At 36.4% G+C, this 25,407-nt stretch overlaps 1 protein-coding gene across 3 annotated transcripts in view; it reads left to right on the forward strand.

Moving 5' to 3' along the window:
- The window catches only part of RIC1 (RIC1 homolog, RAB6A GEF complex partner 1), a 169,676-nt gene that overhangs the window by 60,921 nt on the left and 83,348 nt on the right, over nucleotides 1-25,407 (forward strand). For all 3 annotated transcript variants that reach the window (XM_025891346.2, XM_073878169.1, XM_073878168.1), the window contains exon 3: nucleotides 15,241-15,320. In XM_025891346.2, coding sequence (XP_025747131.1) covers nucleotides 15,241-15,320 — 80 coding nt within the window. The remainder of the gene's footprint in view (nucleotides 1-15,240; nucleotides 15,321-25,407) is intronic.

Genomic DNA, 25,407 nt, shown 5'->3' on the forward strand with positions numbered 1-25,407 from the left:
CATAAAGGATCATAAGTGGAGTTTATGAAAAATAAACTTTAATTTTTAGAGTATTTTTAGGTTCACAGCAAAACTGAGGGGAAAGCATAGAGATTTTCTTTATATCTCTTCGAAGCCCCACCACACGCATAACCTTCTCTATTATCAACATCCCTGGTACATTTGTTACAACTGATGAACCTACATTCACACACCATTATCACCTAGAATCCACAGTGTACCTTATGGTGCACTCTTGTTCTATGGGTTTGGACAAATATAATGACATATCCACCAGTGTAGATACAGAGTAGTTTCATTGCTTCAAAAATCCCCTGCTCTACCTGTAATCCCTTTTCCAGTAACTTTTTGCAAGTACGGATCTTTTTCATTGTCTTCCTAATTTTGCCTTTTCCAGAATGTCCTGTAGTTGGATTCATACAGTATGTAGCCTTTTCAGATTGGCTTCTTTCACTTGGTAATATGCGTTTAAGGTTCCTCCATGTCTTCATGGCGTGATAGGTCATTTCTTTTTAGCACTGAATATGTTATTGTTTGGATGTACCACAGTTTTTGTATCCATTCACCTACTGAAGAACATCTTGGTTGCATCCAAGTTTTGGCAGTTATGAATAAGCAGCTGTAAACATCTGTTTGCAGGTTTTTGTGTGGATATACATTTTCGGCTCCTTTGGGTAAATACCAAGAAGTGCGTTTGCTGGATTGTATGGTAAGACTATGTTTAGTTTTGAAAGATACTGCCAAACTGTCTTACATGGTGGCCTTACTGTTTTGTACTCCAATCTGCAATGAGTGAGAGTCCCTCTTACTCCACATCTTTATCAGCATTAGGTGTTATTAAATGTTTTGGATTTTGGCTATTCTAATAGGCCTATGATGATATTTCATTGTTTTAATTTGCTTTTTCCTGATTGATGTTATGATGTGGAGCATCTTTTCATATGCTTATTTGCCATCTGTGTATTTTGATGAGGTGTCTGTTAAAGGTGTTTGGTCCAGTTTTTAATTGAGTGGTTTTCTTATTCTTGAACTTCTTGAGTTCTTTATTTTGGATACCAGTCCTTTCTCATGTATGTCTTTTGTAAGTACTTTCTTCCAGTTTGTGGCTTGTCTTTCTGTTCTTTGGACTGGTTTTTGGTAGAGCACACATTTTTAACTTTAATGAAGTCTAGCTTATCTCTTCTTTCTTGTGTATCATTCCTTTGGTGTTGTATCTAAATGTTATTCCCAAACCCAAGGTCATCTAGATTTTCTGTTATCTTCTAGGAGTTTTATAGTTTTAAGAATTGGATTTTTTTAAAGTTTTAATTTTTTTTTTAAGATTTTATTTGTCTGAGGGGAGAGAGAGCGAGAGAACATGCACAGGCAGGGGGAGCAGGCTCCCCAATGAGCAGGGAGCCCGATGTGCAGCTCGATCCCAGGACCCTGGGATCATGACCTGAGCTGAAGTCAGATGCTTAAGTGACTGAGCCACCCAGGCGTCCTTAAAGTTTTAATTTTTAAGTTATAAGGGTGATACATGTCTGATGAAGAAACCTGAGAAACACAAGAAAAGAATCACCAATAATTCCGCTTTTCACAGATAATCGTTAATTTTTATTTATATCCGTATATCTTTTTATGGATATTTGCAGATACTCATACTTAATAGCACTTAGAATTTGAAAGCTATTGAAGTCTATTTATCTTTAAATGGGAAGTGATATTTCTGTAAGTGACTGCTAATGTCACTTATTGATGAGCGTATTTAATAAATCTGTAAGTTTCATAAATGGAGGATTGTCTAAGATATTCTTTATACAAAGCAGTCATATAGTTTTGTAATCTGCTTTTTTGACATACTATATCATGAACATTGTCTCGCTTCAGCATTTTTCTGTAACGTGATTTTGAATGTCTGCAAAGGATTGTAACTTACAGATGAGTGGATTTTTAAGTGGATGAATAGGTATAAGACACTTCATAATTTACACCCAAAACTGGGATCTTAATTTACACATTACTTGTAATTTGATTTTTTTTCACTTAGTATATTATGATTGTTCTTCCAGGTTAATATATATACTTCTAACTTATTAAGTTTAGTATTTGTATAATATTTCACAGTATGGAAGTTTCTTATTTACTTTACCATTCTTTTTTGATGGACTTTTGTCAACTACAAGCAGCGCTACAGTAAACATTATTGTACATACATCCTTTTTGTATTGGTACCTTTATTTCTTTAGGGCAATTTCCCCTATGTAGTAGTAGTCAAAGGATATATCTTTATTCTTTTTAATAAATGTTGCCAAGTTATTTTTCAGCAAAATTGTATCCATTCCAGAGTTACTCCTAAGTGTTCATAAGATTCCTGTTTTCCTGCATTTATGTCTAAACTAGATTGATGAAACATGGTCTTGTCATCTAATTCCATTTGTTTCATTGCTAGTGAGGTTCATCATCTCTTGATGTATGAATTGGCCCTTTGCAGGGCCTGTGTTTGTCCATTTTTTTAACCTAGAATATTCCATGTCAGTTTGCTTGTTCTCTTCACTGTAGCTCCAGGTTCCAAGAGGGTTTTTTTCTGCACCTGGTAGGCATTCATACATTAAATGAAATAAATAGTATCTGAACATTCCACTCTTTAACCACATTAAAGGATATCCTGTCTAGCTGTAGGATTCTTAGATTTGGGGTTCTTTTTTTCTAGCCATGAGCTATTGTTTCAATGTCTTCTGGTTTCTAGTGTTATTGGTGAGAAATCTAGTGATAATCTATTCTCCCTCCTTTGTAGGCAACCTCATCATCTTTTTCTCTGTATGATTAAAATTCAGTTATTTCTGTTTGTTATCTGTAGATATATATCATTTTCCATTAAACTGTCTCCCTCTGTTCCCCTCCCCTCCACCTTCATATTAAACCTGAATCTCAGTTGTAGTGTTTCTACAGCTAGGGAAATTTTTTTTTATTACTCTCTAAATAAATATCAATTTGAGTTTGTTCTTCACGCCTCTTTTCTTTCAGTGGTGATCTTATCTCTTCATGTTTTGTATCATGAAAGTGTTTCCCTGTGATCTTCTGGAGTAAAAGGTTCAGCTCCCATAGAGGATTATTCTTTATATTTGTCTGATTTTCCTAGTAGGAAATGTTTAGCTCTGAAAAGTCTTGTTTATGTTCTCATAGTACCTCCTGAGAGCCCTTAATTTTTACCCCATAGTTTGCTTGCATTCTTCTCTCTCATCTGTGTGGCTTATTAGTAGGATCCATATATTTTAGCTGTTTCATTTGTTACAGAGCTTCTTGTATAAATGGTACTTTCTTTCTTGTGTTCCATCAGCCACCCATAGAGGTCAGGCTTTCATATGGGTCTCTCTGACAATGCCCACCGGCAGATGTTGGCTAAAACGGCAGTTGGCAGAGGCAGATAAGCTTATAAACTCTTGTCCTCCGTCGAGGCTTAAGATGAGTCTCCCCTACTCTCAGATGGTCTCTGGGTGTGGGGGAAAAGCTAATGGCTTTTCGAGACCAGGAGGTGTGGGAGCAGTTCAGTTCACCATTGCAGCCTCTACTCTAAGCCTCTTGAAGTCATTAGGGTTATGTGGACTGTGCTGTGTCCACTTCCAGGATCAGTCACATTCAGCCTTTTCAGGGGAGTAACCATGGGGTTCTGCTTTTTAAGTTACTTAGAGAACTTTGAAATCCCAGATCTTTGCCCAGTGCCTCAAGGAGTAAAGCATAGCAAAGCTTTCCCTCTGCCCGGTCCCTTAGCATGTATTCTCTCCCACAAGAACTCAAGAGATCTTGGTGACCTGGACATCTCCAGACTCATCCAACACACGCTTTGGCAATTGTACTCTGAAAAGAGGAGGAGAGATTAAGAATGTGGACTCAGTCTTTCTATCTTAACAGGATCCAGAAGTTAAAACATTTCTATTGTCCAACTTTTTTGTTTGCCTATGCCTGCAAAAGAGATTAATTTTCTCTTCTTCTTCTTCTTTTTTTTTTTTTAAGACAGGGAGAGCTGGGGGGAGGAGGGGCAGAGGGGGAGAGAGAGAGAATATCAGGCAGCCTCCACGCTGGGCCACCCAGGTGCCCCTTAATTTTCATTTCTTACATTGTAATGTAGGCTGAAACAGATGGAGAACCATCAGTCATATGGTACTAGTTTAGAAAGGCCACTGATATTTTTGTAATCTGTTCAGTAAGGCAGTCACTCTTCTTTGCAAATAACCATTTATACTAAAAGATAATCTATCAAGGTGCATTTGAAAATAATGTTAGGGGCGCCTGGGTGTCTTAAGTTGGTTAAGCATTTGACTCTTATTTTGGCTTAGGTCATGATCTCAGGGTTGTGGGATTGAGCCCCCTCGGCCTCCACGCTCAACAGAGAGCCTGCTTGAGATTCTCCCCCTCTCCCTCTGCCCCTCCCCCTGCATGCGTGCCTGTGCGCGTTCTCAAGTTTTTGTTTTTTTTTAAGATTTTATTTATTTGACAGAGACACAGCGAGAGAAGGAACACAAGCAGGGGGAGTGGGAGAGGGAGAAGCAGGCTTCCTGCTGAGCAGGGAGCCCGATGTGGGACTCGATCCCAGGACTCTGGGATCATGACCCGAGCCGAAGGCAGACGCTTAATGACTGAGCCACCCAGGCGCCCCCCTCTCAAATTTTTAAAAAAATGTTAAAGGATTGTATGCTATCATAGAATGGGTATTGGGTAGGTGAAGTTTCTAGTAATCAGACTTTGATTGGATTCTGAAGCTTTACTGGTTTTGATGGTCCTTTTCCTCAAATGCATTACCCATTTTCTTAGCCTCTTAACATGAAATACATTGATTATAAATTAACTATTGAAGATTCAGAGTTCTTATGGTAGCAGATTTTGGGTGTGTCTAATATGCGCTAGGCACTATTGTAAATGCTTTATGTGTATTAAAATTAATTCTTCATAACAGTGCTCTAAAGGTAGATTATTTTTCCCCATCATATAGTTGAGGTAACTAAGAAAGATTAAGTAACCTGCCCAAGATTACAGAGATACTGTGTACCTAAGATCATATGCAGCCTGGTTCTAGAGTTCCAAAGTCTTAATTCTGCTTTACTGCCTTTCACTGTTAGCCTGGTTGTTTAATCCTACTAGCTATTGTGGAATGAAGCTGAACCTAGGAGATACTTTGAAACTTGCTTTTACAAAATGTCCTTGATAGAAGGTGTAAGGAAGGATATACAATTGCGTGATCTGTAGAGCAATATGACATAACTCTCTGCAAATTAAGTCAGGACCAAAGCAGCCACCCTGTGTACTTTCTTTACTGCCTGACCTTCCCCACTCAAGTATTCTCATTGTGTGCTTTCACTCATCAGTTAGTACAAAATTCTATTTCTGTATCACCAACAGAACCATAGTCATCTCCTTATCAGCTGGTACCTTAAAAAGAAATCTCACTGACTGTTTTTTAATGGGGTGTGGGAGAGAAAATCCCTTACCATTTTAAGAATTGGTATATAGTGTTTTGGGGGAGAGTGTTTTCTCTGAATTTCAGAAGTAGAATGCCATTTTTGTAGACATGATTTCAGGCCATAATTATCCCTAAAATTTTCCTCAGTTTTAGACAGTAGATAGCAGGCACAAGGAGCATTAAAATGAATTTTAAGTACTGTTTCATTTTTAGGACTCTGACAGATAGTAGCCCAATGTCTTTTAGGCATATGTGTAAGTATTTTTATTGCAGTTTTACTTATAATAGGAAAAAACACTGTGAGTCCTTTGATTCTGCATTCCCATCTGATCACCAGTGTAAGTGCCAAGTCCTGTCTCTAGTTTACTGCCATGCTCTTCTGTTCTTCTCACTGCCATAACCTCAGTGCAGGTCTTCTTGTATCTTTTCTAGATTGCCTATGGCTAAAAACTTTTAGCTCTTCTTTTTTCTCCACTCAAAGTGCATCTTATGTATAGCTATTTCTAAATCAGAGCTCTTATTCCCAAACCTTTCAGTGGCTTCCCTTTGCATTCAAAGTGTGTTCCAAACGCTTAGCCTAGTACTCAGGACCTCCTGTGATCTGGCCCCAACCTGCCATTCCAAGTCTATTTTCTCCTGCTACCTTGACTATTCCTCTCACACCTAGCTAAATGGAAGTGTATAGCAACCTGAAAGTGAGTGTAACATGAATTAGAATGTAACTTATTTGTGAATAAGGGAAAGACAGTTTAATTTAGAATTTCTGTTGTGTTGTTGTGATTTTTTTTTTTCCCTTCCAGCATGTGACTGTATTGAGTCACCAGATTAACAGCTGAAAGCGCAGTATAGCAGGTTGCAGAGGTGCACAGTCCTGTACACAGTCCCTGTTCATCTCATTTTTTCCCTTTCATTTTGGTTTGACCAGACTCTGTTTTGGAAGTGATTATTGTGCAATTCTCCTAGATATCTCTGAATTTTGTTTTCATTTCCATAACTTGATGTTCTTAGCCTTTCTTTAAATTACACTATTTTTGTTAGGATTATTGTTCATATGTAATGTTTATTGAACCATTATCTCAAATTTTGGTTTAAAACAACCATTTGTTTACTCTTATTCTGTGACTTGCTCTGGGTTTGGTCAAGAAGTTCTCCTGGTCTCACCTGTAGTCCCCCTGGTGCTTAATGATCCAGATGCTTTCAGTCCCTGTCTGCTAGTTGGTGGGAGATGTCCACCTTGATTTTCTTTGTGACCCCTTATTCTCTAGTATGCTAGATGAGGCTTTGTATGTGATGGTGGAAGCTTTTCCAGAGAGCAAAAGGTGCTGCTACAAGTCCAACCATCACTTTCATTTCTTTTTCCAAATTTGCTTTATTGAGGTACAATTGATACAGTAAATACATGTTTTAAGTGTACAGTTTGATAACATTTGAAACCATGACTACAGTCAAGATAGTGATGAACTATCCATCATTCCTACACGTTTCTTTGTACCCTCCCCCCCCCGCCCGATCCACCTCCCTTCAACCACTCATTTGCTTTCTGTCACTACAGATTAGTATTCTATCTTACTGATGTACTGCAACTGGTTTGACCATTCATCTCTTGGTGGGCTTTTGAGTTGTTGTTTTCAGTTTTTGGTTATTCCAGGCAAAATGCTTATGAGCATTCATATACATAAGATGTTTATATGGACATATATTTCCTTTTATGTTGGGTTAGTACTCAAGAGTGAAACAGCTAAATCATGAGGTAAGTGAATGTTAAACTTTCTAAGGAAATGCCAAGCTTTTTTCTGAAGTAGTTGTATTATTTTATATTCTTACCAGCAGTGCATGAGAGTTCTCTTTCCCCATTGCCAACATATGGTATGGTATGATTTTTTAATTTAGCCATTCTGATGGATGTATAGTTGTATCTCATTATAGTTTTAATTTGTATTTCTCTAATGAAAAATGATTTTGAACATCTTTTTGTTTATTTGCCTTGTTTGTATATCTTTTGTGGTAAAGTGTGTGCTCAGATCATTTGCTCATTTTATTCATTGGATTCTTTGCTTTCTTATTGTCAGAGTCCTAGAGTTCTTAATGTATTTTGGATATAAGTTCTGTATTACATATATACTTTATAAAGAATTTCTCCTAAGAGGTGACTTCTCTTTTCATTCTCCTGACATTGTTTTTTGAATGAAGTACTTAATTTTGATGAAGTCCAATTCATCGGTTTATTTTATGCTTCATATTTTTTTATATCTTCTTCTAGAAATTTTCGTATGTATGTTTTTAAGATTTATTTGTTTTTAGAGAGAGAGGGGCAGAGGGAGAGGGAGAGAGAGAATCCCAAGCATCTCTGCTGAGTGCAAAGTGCAAAGTGGGGCTTGGTCCCGTGAGCGTAAGATCATGACCTGAGCTGAAATTGAGTCAGACACCTAACCACTAAGCTGGCCAGGCCCCCCATCTTGTAGAGGTTTTATTATTTAGGTTTTTATATTTAGGTCTGTGATATATTTTGAGTTAATTTTTGCGTATGTTGCGAGGTATGGATCCAAGTTCAATTTTGGCAGTTTGTTGAAAAGGTTATTGCTTCTACACTATAGTTCTTTGCATCTTTGTAAAAAGTCAGTTATCCACATACATCTGTGTTTTTGTCTGTATTTGCTTCTATGATGTGTTTATTTGCCTGTCTTTATGTTAATACAGTGTCATTTTGATTAGCTTTGTAATAATTTTGAAATCACAGTGTTAGTTTTCCAATTTGTTTTCAAAGTAGCTTTCACTGTTGTAGGATGTTTTATTTCCATATGAATTTTAGAATAACCTTGCTAGTTTTTTATTTTTTTTTATTTTTTTAAAGATTTTATTTATTCGACAGAGAGACAGCGAGAGAGGGAACACAAGCAGGGGAGTGGGAGAGGGAGAAGCAGGCTTCCCGCCAAGCAGGGAGCCCGATGCGGGGCTCGATCCCAGGACCCTGGGATCATGACCTGAGCCGAAGGCAGAGGCTTAACGACTGAGCCACCCAGGCGCCCCAGACCTTGCTAGTTTTTTAAAACAGGGTTTCTTTTTTGTTTGTTTGTTTTTAAGATTTTATTCATTCCAGAGAGGGAGAGAGAGCGGGGGGTGGGGGGGGAGCAGAGGAAGAGTGACAGACTATGCGCTGAACATGGAGCATGACACGGGGCTCGATCCCAGGACCCCGAGATCATGACCTGAGTGAAACCAAGGGTCGCTTAACTAACTGAGCCACCCAGGTGCCCTAACCTTGTCAGTTTTGATGAAAGTGCCTGCTGAGATTTTGATTGAGATTGCGTTGAATCTGTAGATCCATTTGAGGAGAGTTATCATCTTAGCATTATTGAACCTTTTGACCTATTAACAAGATAAATCTCTTCATTTATTTAGATATTTTTAACTTGTGTTTTATTATCAATGTACACCTATTTCATATCTTTTGCTAGATTTCTTCTTAAGTAGTTCCTATTTTTGATTCTATTGAAAACAACATGTTAATTTTCTGTTTGTTCTTTATGTATATAGAAATGCAGATGATGTTTCTGTATTGATCTGGTGTATTGCAGTCAATGCTAAACTCTGGTACATTTTTGGTAGAGTCCATCAGATTTTCTGCATAGATGATGATGGCAAAGGATAGTTTTCATTTTTCCTTTTTAACTTAGATACCTTTTATTTCTTTTTCATGCCTGATTTTACTGGTTATCTTGTCCAGTACAGTGTTGAAGAGAAGAAAAGCATTCGGTCTTTCACTATTAAGAATGATGTTCTAGGGTGCCTGGGTGGCTCAGTTGGTTAGGCGACTGCCTTCGGCTCAGGTCATGATCCTGGAGTCCCGGGATCGAGTCCCACATCGGGCTCCCTGCTCAGCAGGGAGTCTGCTTCTCCCTCTGACCCTCTTCCCTCTTGTGCTTTCTATCTCTCATTCTCTCTCTGAAATGAATAAATAAAATCTTTAAAAAAAAAAAAAAAAGAAAAAAAAAAGAATGATGTTCTAGGTGTTTTGGAGATCCCCTTTATCAGGTTGTGGAAGTTTTTCCTCTCTTGTTAATTTGCTGATAGTTTTTAATCAGGAATGCTTTATAGGATGTTCAGTGCTTTTTCTGCATTTATTGAGACCCTCATATTTTTCTTTTTTGATTTATTAATATGGTGAAATACATTTATTGATTTTTTTAATGTTAAACCAACCCTGCATTTCTTAATAAACCCCTTTTACTTATGTATTTTCCTGATAATATATTATTAAATTTTCTGTGATAAAATTTTGTTTAGAAGTTTTATATCTGTGTTGATAAGAGGTGCTGGTCTGTAGTTCATTTTCTTTTTTTTTTTTTTTTTAAGATTTTTATTGAGAGAGAGAGAATGGTAGAGACAGAGCATGAGAGGGAAGAAGGTCAGAGGGAGAAGCAGACTCCCCGCTGAGCAGGGAGCCCAATGCGGGACTCGATCCTGGGACTCCAGGATCATGACCTGAGCCAAAGGCAGTCGCTTAACCAACTGAGCCACCCAGGCACCCTGTAGTTCATTTTCTTATAATGTCTTTGGCTTTGGTTTGAGGGTAATGCTGGCCTCATAAATGATGGAAAGTGTCCCCTCCTCTATGGTTTTCTAGAAGAATTTGTGTTGAATTCATATTTCTTTTTTAAATACTTGGTAGAATTACCAGTGATACCATCTGAGCATAGAGTTTTCTTGTGGAAAGGATTTTAGTTGAAATTTAAGTTTCTTGAATAGACACAGTAGGCTTTTAAGCTACTTGGATTGGCAGTTTCTGTCTTTCAAGGAATTTGTCCTTTTCATTCAAGTTGTAAACTTTTTGTCATGGTTATTCATTATACTCACTCATTATTCTTTTAATACCTCTAGAATCTGTAGTGATGTCACCGCTCTCATTTCTGATAGTGGTTATCCCCTGCCCCTGCCCCCCAGCCAATTTGAGTAGAGGTGTATCAATTTTAATGATATTACTTAAAAAAACAAAAATAAAAACCAGAATTTGGTTTCACTGGTTTTATTTTTGTTTTGTATTTCATTGATTTCCACTCTGACCTCTGGTATTTCCTCTTTTTAGTTTGCTTACTTTGGGTTTCATTTGCTCATCCTCTTTTTAGTTTGCTTACTTTGGGTTTCATTTGCTCATCTGTTTCTAGTTTAAGGTAAAAGCTAATGTCATTGATTTAGGATTTTTCTTTTTTTCTAATACAGCTCTTTAAAGCTCTAAAATTTCCCCTTAAGTACTGCTGTAGCAACATCCCACAAATTTTAGTATACTGTATTTTTTTCAATTTCCTTTTGATGTCTTCTTTGATCCATGAATTATTTAGAAGCATGTTATTTAGTTTCAAAATATTTGAGAGTTTTCCAGAAGTCTGTTACTGATTTCTAGTTTAATTCTACTGGGGTCAAGGAACATATATTTTACCCATTTTATTTTTACATATGGTAAAACCACAACGTACATTGCTCTTATTCTTGTTTGAAAAGTCAATTAGCTTTTAAAGAAGTTTAACTGAAACAAATAAAATTTGGATTAAATTTAATACAACTGCTTTTCCTGACTTCTGCCTCCACCCTTGGGGACTCTTTATATGTATATTAGGCGAGTTGTCCCACAACTCACCAGTGCTCTTTCAGCTTTATTTTGCGGGGGGGCTGTTTCATTTGGATAATCTTTACTGCTATGCTTTTATGACCAGTGAATTTTTCTTTTGCGGTATTTAATCTGCCATTAGTCACATCCACTATATTTTTAATCTCTTATTTTGGTTTTTACCTCTCAAAAATGGTTTGGGTTTTCTATATTCCCTAACCTTTTGAACATGTGGAATACGGTTATAACTGTTTTGAAACCCTTTTGTGTTCTAACATTTAATTGAGTTTGGGATCATTCTTGATTGGTTGATTTTTCTCCTCTTTGTGTCTCGTGTTTTCCTGCTTATCTGCGTATGTGGTAATCTTTGATTGGATGCCAGACATAGTTACTTTACTTTGTTGTGTGCTGGGTGCTTTTGTGGTCCTATAAAGCTTGAGTTTTGTTCCGGGACGAAGTGATGATTACTTGGAGACGGTATGATATGTTTATGTCTTATTTTATGCTTTGTAATGTGGGTTTTGAACAGCACTCAATAAAGCCAATTATTCCCCACTACTGAGACCATACCTTGCTATGATTACCACAGGAATACCTGAGGACTACTTTTCTGAGCATTCTTACTAATTCCTTGTGAATTACCAGTTCTTCAGTCTGACTGTGGGACAGGCACTGTTCTCAGGACTGTTGGAGCACTATTCTCCTTACTAATTAATCCTTTTGGGGTGGCTTCTCTCCTGCCTTGAATAGTTTCCTCGGATGTGTGTGTGGTGCTCTTGGATTTTTTCTGTGTGCACCTCTCTCCTCTCTGGTACTTCTCATATGAATTGTAGCTGCCTTATTCTCCTTAGGCTCTCAGCTTCATCACCATAGGTTGGGGAGTCCGCCAGCCTCTGCCTTAGTTCCCCTTTTCAGTGCTGTGACCCGGAAACCTTCCCAGAGTAGTAAGCTGGGGCAATTATAGGACTCATATCAATGTCTCATCTCTCAGGGATCACTGACCTCATTGCTTCATGTTGGTGTTTTGAAAATCATTGTTCCAGGTTTTTATCCAGGTTTTTGTTTTGTTTTGTTTTGTGTTCAAATGGGAGCATAAATTGGCTTCACCTTAATCCATCATCTTGCTTGGAAACAGAAGCTTCCCCCCTCCCTTTAAATTAGTGCTCTGGTATAAAAGTGTGGTAATAAGTGTTAGAAATGGTAATTTTTGATGAGTATTCATGTCAGAAGATTCATCATTTATTTTTGAGTGTGTGTGGGATTTATAGCTGTTTTTATCATTTCCCATTTAAATATATTCATGTATCTGAATGTATAGAGTCTAAAAGAGTATACAGAAATGGTAGGTAATTATCTTCATGGTAGGATTTGTGTGATTAATTTTATGTATTCGAACATGTATAATAAAGAAATAAAGGTAAAAACAGTAAACACCATTTACAAACCAGTGTAAAGAATTAAATAGTGCTAATCTGTTATTTTGGCCTTATTTGAAGCCTAACATGACAGTGTATTAGGATAGAAGATGCATCTCTAAATCATCAAATCCTTATCTTTTAAATCTTTGTGATGCATCAGTCAGGTCATTGGAGCCCAGATGCATGAATCTTCTTCATGTTAAAAACGGCATGTCCTAATAAGGAAGAAATGCACAATGACTTGAATTCTGAAGTATGTGGTGAATTCATGTTCAGTGGGAGCCTTGATTAGATAATGGTAGAGGAAGGTACTGGGATTGCTTCCTACAGGTGAAGCATTAGTTTTATGTAACAGTTGATTTGCATCATGACGCAGCTGGATTTAAATTCTTCTGTTTACAGAAAATTGCTTTTATATTATATATGTCATGCATCAGTCATAAAATAATTTTTAAAATATATTTAATTATGAGTAGCAAGGGGAAACTTCCCAAATGCCCACCAAAGCAAAATACAAACAAGCAGTTAATAATATTGAGCCATCAACAACTACCACCACCTCCAGATTTCAGACTCTTCTTTTTAAACTGTGGAGTTATCTGAGGTAGTTCTCATGGTTTTTCAAATCTCTATTTGCAATTTGCAGTTGAAAAAAAAAAGATATTTCTCTGACTGAATATTCATACCTCTCTGACTGAATTTTTAATGTGTTATTAATATCCTTTAAAATTGTTTCTAGTAAGTTCTTTTTCTGCTAAGTGGTGTTACTAGAGACAAGTCTGTTCCATTCTCCATTTAAGTAGTGATTTATCCTCTTGATAGCCTTTATTACGTGTCTGTGACCCTTATTCATGGATATACAAAAGAAAGAGACATGAGGACTTGTCATTCAAGTTGCCTACAAAAATTGTTAGGCCTTTGCAGTTACAACCACAAAATCCAGTAAAATAAGACTTGGAGGAAGGAAAAAAAATTGAGATACGGAATGATACCAGGAAAGAAAACTCAGAGGTTCTTTATTTTGTCTTTTCATTTTCTTAGAAAAATTAGTGTGTGTGTGTGGGGGGGAGAGATAGCAAGAGACAGTGTGTATGTGTATTAGAAGAAGGTATTGGGACTGTTGCCTATAGATTAAGCAGTCGTTGTATGCTTATTTGCAGTATTTTGGTGGTTGGAAGAGAAAAGCCGTCATAACACCAGTTTTGGTAGAGTTAACAACAAAGATGCTACTTTTTAGGATGATCATTTATTACCAAAATTTTTAAAATTGTTCCGAGGTGGGACTTGTTCAAAGGCAGGATTGTTTAAGAAAAGGTCAGTGAGATCTGGAAGTATATAGCATTTATATTCATGTGAAGCTACAGATCCTAGTCAAGATTGATACAAAATACCGGAATAGTAAATCAAGCCATTATTTGTAATTTTGTCTATTATACCATGTATATAAAATTTCTAAATGCTGGTACAAAATGATGGTGTATCTTCTCTGGCATTATAGTCTTCTAAGCACTTGTTAAAATTATGAATATATTATTAGCCTTTGATATTCTGAAATGTTGAACTTTTGATCTTGAGTGACTGATTTTCCAGACAACTTTTGTATGCTATTCATGTAAATGCTAGACCTTATTATTTTACTTTTCTAACCCATATAAGGTCATAGTACAGTTTACAAATTTCAAAGTCACTAATCTGTGTAGGCATTATGATGTCTGGTATGGTTTGATTTGAATCTGTTTTCCTTTGATCCCAGATTCGCCACATTTGAAGAAGGTAAAATTGCACTTGAGGAATTAGAATGATGATCTTAGCCTCTTGTGTTTTGTGTCCCAATATATTGAAGTAGAATTTTGGAATACATTATGAAATAGTAAAGTTTATAGCTTAAGCAAAACACCCGACTGCTGAAGAAACCGTTTTTCCTCTGGCATTTCTTTAAGTGAAGAACAGAAGCAAGTACTAGAAAGAAATTTGAAACCTTGAATAATTATTTTCAGTTTTCTTTGTATTTTGGGTAAAGCCCACCTGCTTCTAAAATAAGAGTTCAGTATTCATATATAGTAGTTTGGGCCAAACAGTTGCCACTCAGGCCTAAAAATGGTTAGAAACAGCTAAATATAGTATTTTGTATATTTCCATAAATATAAAGTGGTTGAGCTTCACAGATATGACAAATATATGCCATGATTATGTAATGTTTCAATACAATTTGTATTTTAAAAGTATTTTGTTAACAGAAAAATTAACTGATGATCAAATTTGGAAATGAAGGTTCTGTTTTTCTTTTGTGTCTCAGTATATTTTATAGTAAATAGGCCAGTTGATTGATTTTGAAATGTATAAAATGTTATTCTGAAGTTATATTGTGTAAACTTTGACTAGAGTCAAGAACTTTATCATAGTATTACTATTCGGTGACATTGTTGCTTTAAAAAATTAGAAAAAATTATTTGCCATATTGCAGAGTTTAAAAAGTTTATTTTGTAAAATAATCATCTGCTATTGAATACTGTACTATTTTAGAGTATTGTCTACAATCTATTATGAACTGTTGATTTAATTGTTGAAATATCAAAATATAAAATCTTTTCGTGGGTTATATTAAACAAGATGGGTTATATTAAAACGAAGTCATTTTTTAATTGCATAATTAGATTGTAGCTTTTCAAAAGAGGGTTCCCACGAGTGAAGTGTTTTCAAGGTAAGAATATATAAAAATAAAATTTAGGGTTTTAGTCATAGCCTTACCCTTTAATTCATGGCAAATAAAATTTGTCTTTCAGACTGCATATGGCTACATCTTGTTTTTTCATATTACATCTACAAGAGGGGACAAGTACCTTTATGAACCAGTGTATCCCAAGTAAGTTTGTTGTCTTTCATTCTTCTAATAATTGGTTTGCGTAATTTGTATTCATAAAAACATTCCAATTTTGCATTGTGTGAAGTGAATAAAATAAAGACAAGCCGGTACTTTAAAAATAGTATTTCAGAAATTACCTAGTCTTTGAACTGTCATTAATTGAGTAAAGAATTCTGTTGCTAAAAAAAAAAAGTCTGAGAATCTTAGGTGAATGTACTGTGTCCCTTCTTGGACATTGAGGGTCACTACTAATATACTCTAGCATTATTAAGGAGGAACTAAAAAATCATGAGGGGAAGAGAGGAAATGTCAGGAAAGTTACAGGCACTTTTTCCTGTATATTTTTGTATGTGCATAGAAAAAAATGTGTACCCCAAACAGTGGTTACCTCTTGGATAGAACTTGAAGGAACATGGACTTTGATCTTCAAATTATGTTGTTCTGTATATTTTGCATTCTCTTCCTTAATTTTTTTGCCGTACTTTTGAAATAAAAGAATATACCAATTTTAAAGCATATCCTCTTTTTTTTTTAAGATTTTATTTATTTATGAGAGAGAGAGTGAGAGTGAGCGAGCATTAGCAGAGGTGAAGGGGGGCAGAGGGAGAAGCAAACTCCCCACTGAGCAGAGAGCCTGATGTGGGGCTCAATCCCAGGACCCTGAGATCATGACCTGAGCCAAAGGCAGATGCTTAACCAACTGAGCCACCTAGGTGTCCCCTCTTTTTTTTTTTTTAAAGAAACATCAAACCATGAAAGCTGGATGACTATATAGGAGATGGCCAGAGTTTATTAAGTATATAAGAAGTTAGAGGGAAAGTAGATTTCAATATATGAAAGTTTACATTTCTGAAAATTAACAGGAAGAAAGAACAACATTAAAAAGGCAAGTAGCAAACTGGGGAAATTTTTTTCAGTAAATAGGACCCAGGTTTACTATTTTTATATTTTATAAAATATTATATTTTAGGTAATTTTTTTTATAAAATATATTTTGAGACATAAAAATTGCTAAGAAACACAAAGATTTCAAAAGGTAAATAGGTAAAAACTATCTCATAAGAGGAAATATAACTAACAAATACAAGAGAAACTTGTTAATTAGTAACTCAAACTAAACACTAGTAACTCAAAGCATTAAATACAAATTTTTTAGAAACCTACACATTTTAATATGTGAAAGTCTTTTTTATAATTAAAAATTTTTTTAAGATTTATTTATTTTAGAGAGAACACATGCGTGCATGTGAGCTGAGGGAGGGGGAGAGGGAGAGAGAAAATCCTCAAGAAGACTCCCCACTGAGCATGGAGACCAACATGGAGCTTTATCCCAGGACCCTAGGATCATGACATGAGCCAAAATCACGAGCCGGCTGCTTAACCGACTGAGCCACCCCAGCGCCTCAGTATGTAAAAATAGTCTTTTTTTTTTTTTTTTTATTACTCTGCTAGCAGAGGAATATTAAAATATGTTCTTAGACGCTTCTGGTAGTAGATATACAAAAATGTGTGATAATCAAGAATTTTAGTATGAAAGTTAACTGTGGTATATTCTCAAATAATATGCAGTCATTAAATATATTTCAAAAAATTTACAAATGTGAGAACTTGATTATATTAAAATGCCAAGTGAAGAAACAAGTCTCACAAAATTATATATGTAATATGACCACAACAACTTTGCAAAAGAAAACAACAGAAATTATCTTAAAAAAAAGAGTAATGTATATTTATAGTAATTGCTCCTGAATGGTAGAACTGTAGTGATTTTTCATCTTCTTTCAACTCTTGAATTTTCCAGAATTTTTGATTTGCATACACTATATTCAATGTGATTTAAAAAAAAAAAAACTATTTGAAAAATGTGTAACAAAAAGCCAAAATGTTTTTTAAAAATTGTGTTATGAGGGGCGCCTGGGTGGCTCAGTCGGTTGGGCGTCTGCTTTTGGCTCGGGTCATGATTCTGGGGTTCTGGGATTGAGCCCCGCATCGGGCTCCTTGCTCAGCGGGAAGCCTGCTTCTCCCTCTGCCCCTCCCCCCCACTCATGATCTCTCTCTCTCTCGCTGTGTCTCTCTGTCAAATAAAATCTTTAAAAAAAAAATTGTGTTATGAAAGTTGTTTAATACTTGTCGAAATTCTTGAGAAAACACTTTGGCCATGTAGAATGTAACTCCGATCCCCTTATCATAGATTTTAAGGAACTATCTAGATTTTCTTGATGCCGTAAGTCACTTGTTTTTGTGATCTGGTATTAGTTGAGATGTAAGTTGAATTTTGGAAATCTTTTATACTAATTTGATTTTTTCAATCAATAGAAATCTTTAATGCAAAAACCCTTTCAATATATAAATTGTACTGTTTAAAATGTTATGGACATTTTGATAATATGTATTTAGAAATTTTAAATTCAGTTTTGTGGATAATATAAAACTTGTTTTTTCATTCTAAGCGATAATTTTGTGAGCCTTTTGAAGAACTATGTAATCAGTGTTTTTAATTACCTTGTGCATTTTGAACTAGCATATTTGAACCCATTTTATTGCTCTATTTAGACATGCTCCTGAAAATACTTGATTAATTTATACTAGTATAGGTAGGCAGGATGGGGAGATAATATCTCTTGACGCAGTGAAAAATACCATTTCCATTATTTCAAGTCACTAACATGATTTCATATGTTTACAGCGATTTGGAATAGTATTTTGAGGCTCACTTTTTTGTTGCAGAGAATTTAAAAAGAGTTTCTACCTTCTGATTTTAAGACTCCAGAGGATGCGCCTTAACTAAGTAGTAGTGCTGATAGTGCATGAACTTTGCTGTGTTTGACTGTATGTTGGACTAGAGAACTACAGAAAATACGTTGTATTTCTTTTTTTTTTTTTAAATACGTTGTATTTCTTAAAAATTTGGGCTTTTTTCCAGTATATCGATGATAACAGGTTTCAATGTGTGACTTAGTAGAATGTGTATCGCCTTCTTATGGCATGAGTAGAGTGTTGCCTTAGCTAAAGGGCTAGGCTTTGGCATCATGTAGACCTGGCATTGAATATCCACTGTTCTCTTCCCATCCGGATAACTTCTGTCAAGTTATTTAATATCTCCAAAACCTCAGTTTCTTCATCTGTGGACTGAGGTAGCAGTAGTAATTATTTCATAGGATTAAATGAGATCATGCATATTAAATGTTTAGATAACTGCCTAGTATGTGGGAAAATTAATGGACAGCTGCTGTTCTTAATGCTTTTATTAATATACTTTTTCCTTCACCAAATTTTTACTTCATTTCTTATATTTAAAGTGATTTTATATACGTAAGTATATAAGAAGTGATTTAATATGTAAATCATATTTTATATGTATAGTATATGTTAAATGACTTTTAATTTTTAATATTTCACTTGATAATGTACTTCTTTCCCAATTTAACTTCTAGTAACTGCTACATAAAATCAAACAATATCTTATAGGGAAACAGTTTTGTAGAGCAGAGCACATTAGAAACAGCCTGTTGTGTATTTTAGTGCTGGACTGCTGTCTAGTCGGGTTACTTAGCCTGCTTAGGTTTTTAGTTTTTCTGTAGAACCTGTTTGTAAAATGGGAATAAAAATATTTTTTCTTCATTGTTTGGAGGATTATAGGAGTTCATGTTTTTAAAACTGGGAAAGTGGTTCATATATGGGTTTGAGGAGAGTTTAAAAAAATGTTTAATGTTAATGTTTAAAAAAAATGATAAACGAATTATCATTGTCATCTGTGCCATTGTAAGCACTTAGGCAGGTCAAGACACTGTTCTGAGCATTTTTTCAAACTCATTTATTCTTGGTAACAACCCTGTGAGGTAGTTAGGTACAATTACTGCAGCACAGAGAGGCCAACTAACTTAGCAGTAGTCACTCATTAGTAGTGGCATGGCCATGATTCAGACATAAGTGCTGTAGCTCCCAAGTGTATACTCTTAAACCACCAGTACTTTACTGCCTCAGCCCTATTTATGCCCATCTAGTCATCTACTGCTTTGGGGTTTTTTTGAGGAGTAGTAAATCAAAAACAGGAGAAATGATCTGGAGTGGTTTATATATGTAATAGTTGTGAAGAATAGAAGCAGTGTAATTGAGGCCAGTAGTTAGTCATACTCTTCTCAATTACAGAAAGAAACACTGTTGTCTCTTATTTCTCTTCTTTAAATTTTATGAGTTCATCATATGAGTTTTTCTGGAGTATCTCAACTTCCCTGTATTATGTGACAGCATCTTAACCTTAGACTGCATATCATTTTCCATTATGCTCCACCTGAGAACAGGTCGGATGTCCCTGTGATCTTTCATAGTTTCCACATAGTGGTGTTTCCAGCATCCTTCCTTTTCATGTTGGGAGTCAGCCTTCAACAATGGTGGCAGTCTTATCACATGACAATGCCTCAAGGGTCATTTGCTCTGATTAATGTTTCAATTGTTTCGATCTTTTTTGTACATTTCATTCTATATTAAAACGTCCCTTCGTGTTAGCTACACAGATCATTGGACAGAGTTGTCCACTAAAGGTCTGTCTTGGCTTTTTCTTTCATATCTTGGAACTTGCATTGAAATTTATGGAGGAAACTCTGGCAGAATAAATTAGAAATAACTTGTGTATAGCTTTAGAATGTGTTGATTTGTTTATATTTAAATATGAGTGTAGTAGATCTTGAAACTGCAAATCATATTTAATTTTATCATAATGAAAATAATTTCAACAAATATGTCATAATGTATACTTTGTTAAGAGTAGAGACTTTTTTCTTCTGTCTTTCCACTCTTACTGTCAACCTCCTCTTTTGCCAGACACCAGTTTTACTAGTAAGAGGACAAAGTTCCAAAAAAAAAAAAAAAAAGTTATACTAAAATTCAGTACATTTAATTATCAAATGTTAAAGATATAGAGATTATTTTCTCAGGGGAAAAAAAAACCAACACTACAGAACAACTATCAAAACTCAAACCTCTTGGGACGCCTGGGTGGCTCAGTTGGTTAAGCATCTGCCTTCAGCTCAGGTCATGATCCCAGGGTCTTGGGAAGGAGCCCAGGATCGGGCTCCCTGCTCCTCGGGGAGCCTGCTTCTCCCTCTCCCTCTGTCCTTCCACCCCCTATGCGCTTGTGCTCACTCACTCTCTCTCAAATTAATACATAAAATCTTAAAAAAAAAACCAAAAAAACCTCAAACCTCTTGTTTCCTTTTCCCTACCCTCAACATAGTTTATTAGTTTTGAGACTTCTTACTAGCTGACTGTTAATGAAGTAGTGTCAGGTGGGAAGCAGGTAGATGATAATAGCTCATTGAGGTTAGCAGTTTCTAATCGCAACACAGCTTACCCAGTGAAAAATCCTGAAACATTTAAGGGACAGAAACATTTACTGAAATTACATCACATTTAGAGGAGAAAAGGTCTGAATTAGAGGTGTGAAAGTTTCCTTCAACATTTGTTACTTCCTTTTTGCTAATAAATTTTTAGTGTTTTCTGGAAAATAAACTTTAACTGCTTTTTTCCCCTCTTAAGGCTCTATAGATTTAGAGTGTTATTTCTAACAGTGTACCTTGTTACAAATTCAGTTTGTAAACTTGACAAGTATGTTAGTTATCCTAACATTTTTGAGTCCCTTTGATCTTCTCAAAATATTACATTGTGTAGTTTGATTTCAATATGTATACATTCTATAAATGTAGGTGTGTATTGAACTTTACATATTTTGTGTCAATTAGCTTACATCATAATTGCATGAGCACTTACTAATAATAAGATTGATAGTGATGTTATTGTATAAATTCTGGGCACTGAAAACTACTCCCCTGTTGGCCACACTTCTAACACTAGCACCCGGAATGCAAAGAATTATAGAAGTGTTAAAATCTCTGCTCAAATCAGAAAGTCACAGTGTTCTTATCAGACTGAAGGCTTTCTGAATGTGTGATAGTGTAAACAAAAAAATTTTTTTTAAATGTAAAGGCCTGGTGATAAGGATAGTTCATCTTTCAGGAACACTCTTTATCCATCCATCTTTTCATTTAAATTTTGATTTTTTGATGCTCCAGAACTGTTGTAGATACTGAGAATACAACAGTGGGTAAAGGAAGAAAAACCAGATGAAACACTGTGCTCATAGAGCTTGCACTCTTCTAGTAGATGGTGATAAATAAGGAAAATACATTACAAATTAGGTGATAACGTTTCTATGGAGAAAAATAAAGTAGGGAATTGGATTAGAAAGTGGGGACACAGCTTGAAATAAAGTGGTCGGGGTCTTCACTGAGAAAGATGACATTTGAAAAGATCTCAGACTAGGAAACAAAACATACCAAGGGAAGAGCATTCTGGATTGGAGAGATTTAACAGGTAAGAAGTTAGTAACATTATTGTGAATATATTTTAGGTTCTACCTAATAATTTACAGTTTAAGTTAGAAGTTGGGGTGGAGGGGCGCCTAGGTGGCTCAGTTGGTTAAGCGTCAAACTCTTGATTTCAGCTCAGGGTCATGATCTCAGGGTTGTGAGATCAACCTTCACATCAGTCTCTGCGCTAGGTGTGGAGCCCGCTTAAGATTGTCTCTCCTACTCCTCTGCTCCTCCCTTCCCCCTGCTCGTGAACTCTGTCTCTCTAAAATAAATAACTAATTAATAATAAAAGTTAGAAGTGGGGAATTTTTTATTAGGTGTACAAATACGGAAAATTATGTTCTGATTTTTAAGTAACTTAATCCTGGGGAGGCCTATGGCCAGTTCCCTTTTTTTGTAAATGCTACCACCATTTACTTGAATTTATTTACTCTTCCTGCTCAGTAACTTCAGTAGCCAATCTATCATGTCCATTGTATTCTGCCTTTTATATATTCTACTTATTCAACCTTGGGTGTGTCTCTCATGTCTGTATTTCTTCCCAATCCCCAGCACACTGCTTTACTTTGGGTTTTGTCTCTTTTCTCCTGGATTATTGTAATATTGTCTTAAAAACATATTTTATGGTTTTCCCCTAAGTGAATTTTTAATACAAAATTTAATTGCCATTTTCCTACATAAAAATTTTCTGTGGTTTTCTTAGCTTTCAAGATTAATTCATGTTGCTTTCTTTTTTTTGAGTTTTATTTTACTCATCTGAAAAATAGAGTTAATACTTTCTACTTCAGAAAGATATTAGGATGAAATCAGCACCATAAATTACTGTACAGTACCTACAGTAATGCTTTAGTGTTCCCCAGGTTTTTGTTCTGAGTTCCCTTCTCCATATTCTACCTGGCTTTAATTATTCAGTATATGTGGATGAGATCCAGATCTGTTTCTTTAATTTAGTACTACTTTCTTGAGCCAGGACAGCTCCATTTAGATGGCTCTGCAGGCCACCTCAGATTCATCTTGTCTCAACCTAACTCATCTTCTCCCTTCCAAGGAAGCCAAACATGCTGTTGCTTTTCTAACATTTTTTGCAGTTACCATGATCTTCCTATAGTTGCAGGAGGTTGAAACCTTGGAATCTTTTATTTCCTTACTTCTTATATTTGTTTGGTAATCAGGTTGCACTGTATTGACTGATAGCTCTTCCGTGTCTCTAAAATTTGCCTCTGTTTCACTCTCCTTGTCTTAGTAGGGGCCTTTAGGGCCTCTCCTTGCTTATTGGAAAAGCTAATTTACTAACTCATTCTCTTCCTCTAGTCTTTCTCCTACCTACAGAAATCCATCCTTTGCATTGATAGCAGATTTTTTTTTTCAAAACAGACTTGATAATGTGGCTTCCTGTCTCAAACTATTTTTAAAGGTCTGTATTAACTTTATTCTAAATCAGTTTAACACCTGTCTCTAATGATACAGAAACACTAACAATGTGCATCAGTACTTTCTGGAATGATAATATTTTAGAAAGATCCTATGAGTAAACTTTATTTCCATTTTTTTTTTATTGTAGTAAAACACATATAACATTTTTACCATCCTAACCATTTTGAGTATACAGTTATATTTCATTTAAGTGGAATCATTCAGTGTTTAACTTATGACTGGCTTATATCACTCAGCATAATGTCCTCAAGGTTCATCCATACTGTAGCATATTTCAGAATTTCCTACTTTTTAAGGCTAAATACATGTATATACAGGCACACCTTGTTGCACTTCACAGATCCTGTTATTACAGATTGCAGGTTTGTGCAACCCTGTATTGAACACATCTATTGGTGTCCTTTCTTCAATAGCACTTGTGCATTTCATGTCTGTCACATTTTGGTAATTAGCAATATTTCAGGCTTTGTCATGATCACTATTGGTCATGGTGATCTGGACCAGTGATTTTGGATGTTCTTAATGTGATTGTTTTGAGGTGCCACGGACTACACTCAGAGACCATGGTGAGTTCAGGGGGACGTGCTGTGCGCATTCTGTCTGCTGCACTGGCCAGTGCCCTGTCTTCCTCCCTCACCTCTTCATTCCCAGGACACAGCGATATCGAAATCACGTCAGTCAGTAACGCAGCGGCGGCCTGTGTTCAGCTGAAAGGAGAAGCCGGACGCCTCTCACTTTTGGTCAAAAGCTAGACACGGTTAAAGCTTAGTGAGGAAGGCATGTGGAAAGCTGAGGCCTCTTGTGCCAGTTAGCCAAGTTGTAAATGCGAAGGAAAAGCTCCTGAAGGAAATTAAAAGGGCCACCCCGGTGAACACACGAATGATAGGAAAGTGAAACAGCTTTATTGCTGACGTGGAGAACGTTTGGTGGATAAAAGGTCAAGCCAGCCATGACATTCCCTTCAGCCAAAGCCTAACCCAGAGCGAGGCCCTGACTCTCTTCAATTCCGTGAAGGAAGAGGGGAGGAAGCTGTAGAAGCAAAGTCTGAAGCTAGCAGAGATCAATTCCTGAGGTTTAAGGAAGGAAGCCGTGTCCGGGGCGTAAACGTGCAAGGCGAAGCAGGAGGTGCCGATGGAGGAGCTGCGGCAAGTGATCCAGAAGATGGAGCCGAGGTCATTACCGAAGGCGGCTCCACCGACCCACAGATTTTCAGTGTGGGTGCGAGAGCCTCTCACAGGAAGAAGATGCCATCTAGGACTTTCCTGGCTAGAGAGGAGAAGTCAGTGCCTGCCTTCCAAGCTTCCAAGGACAGGCTGATCGTCTTGTCGGGGCCAGTGCAGTTGGCGACTTCTAACTTGTAGCAGGTGCTTCTTTATCATTTCTCAAATCCTAGGGCCCGTAGGAGTTATGGTAAATCTACTCAGCCTGTGCTCTGTAAATGGAAGAGCAGAGCCTGGAGGACAGCACATCTGTTTACAGCATGGTTTACTGAATGTTTTAAGCCCACTGTTGAGACCCGCTAAGGAAGGGAAAAAAGTAGATTCCTTTCACACTATCATCACTTATTGACTCTGCACCTGATCGTCGCACAAGAGTTCTGACGGAGTCGGGACAATGAGATTTATGTTGTTCTCATGTCTGCTAACACAACATCCATTCTTCAACCCATGGATCAAAGAGTCATTTCAACTTGCAAGTCTTTTTAAAATTTTTAAACTAATTATATTTTTTATTGGAGTATAACTTATAGTGTCATCCTGGTTTCAAGTGTACAGGGGTACAGTATGACGACTGAACGGTTCCATGCATGACTCGGTGCTTGTCATGTTAAGTGTGCTCTGGATTCCCTTGATCTCTTTCACCCATCCCTCCCACCCACCTCCCCTCTGGCAGTCTCCATTTGGTTCTCTGTATTTAAGAGTCTTTGTCTCTTTTTTCTTTGTTTCATTTCTTATTCAAGTCTTCTTATTTAAGAAGTATGTTTCATAGGACTCTACTTGCCGTACATAGTGATTCCTCTGATGGATCTGGGCAAAGTCAATTGAAAACCTTCTGGGAAGGATTCACCATCCTAGATGCCATGAAGAATATTCATGATTCGTGGGGCGAGATCAACATATCAACGTTGTTAGGAATTTGGAAGGAGTAGATTCCAGTCTTCATGGATGACTTTGAGGGGTTCAGGACTTCAGAGGAAGAGGTCACTGCAGAAGTGGTGGAAATAGCAAGAGAACCAGAATTAGAAGTGGAGCCTGAAGATGGGAAGGAACTGCTGCCGTCTCAGG

The sequence above is a fragment of the Callorhinus ursinus genome, unplaced genomic scaffold, assembly GCF_003265705.2.
Source record: "Callorhinus ursinus isolate GAN/ISIS: 27379988/994484 unplaced genomic scaffold, GSC_fseal_2.0 scaffold28, whole genome shotgun sequence".
Classification (NCBI taxonomy): domain Eukaryota; kingdom Metazoa; phylum Chordata; class Mammalia; order Carnivora; family Otariidae; genus Callorhinus; species Callorhinus ursinus.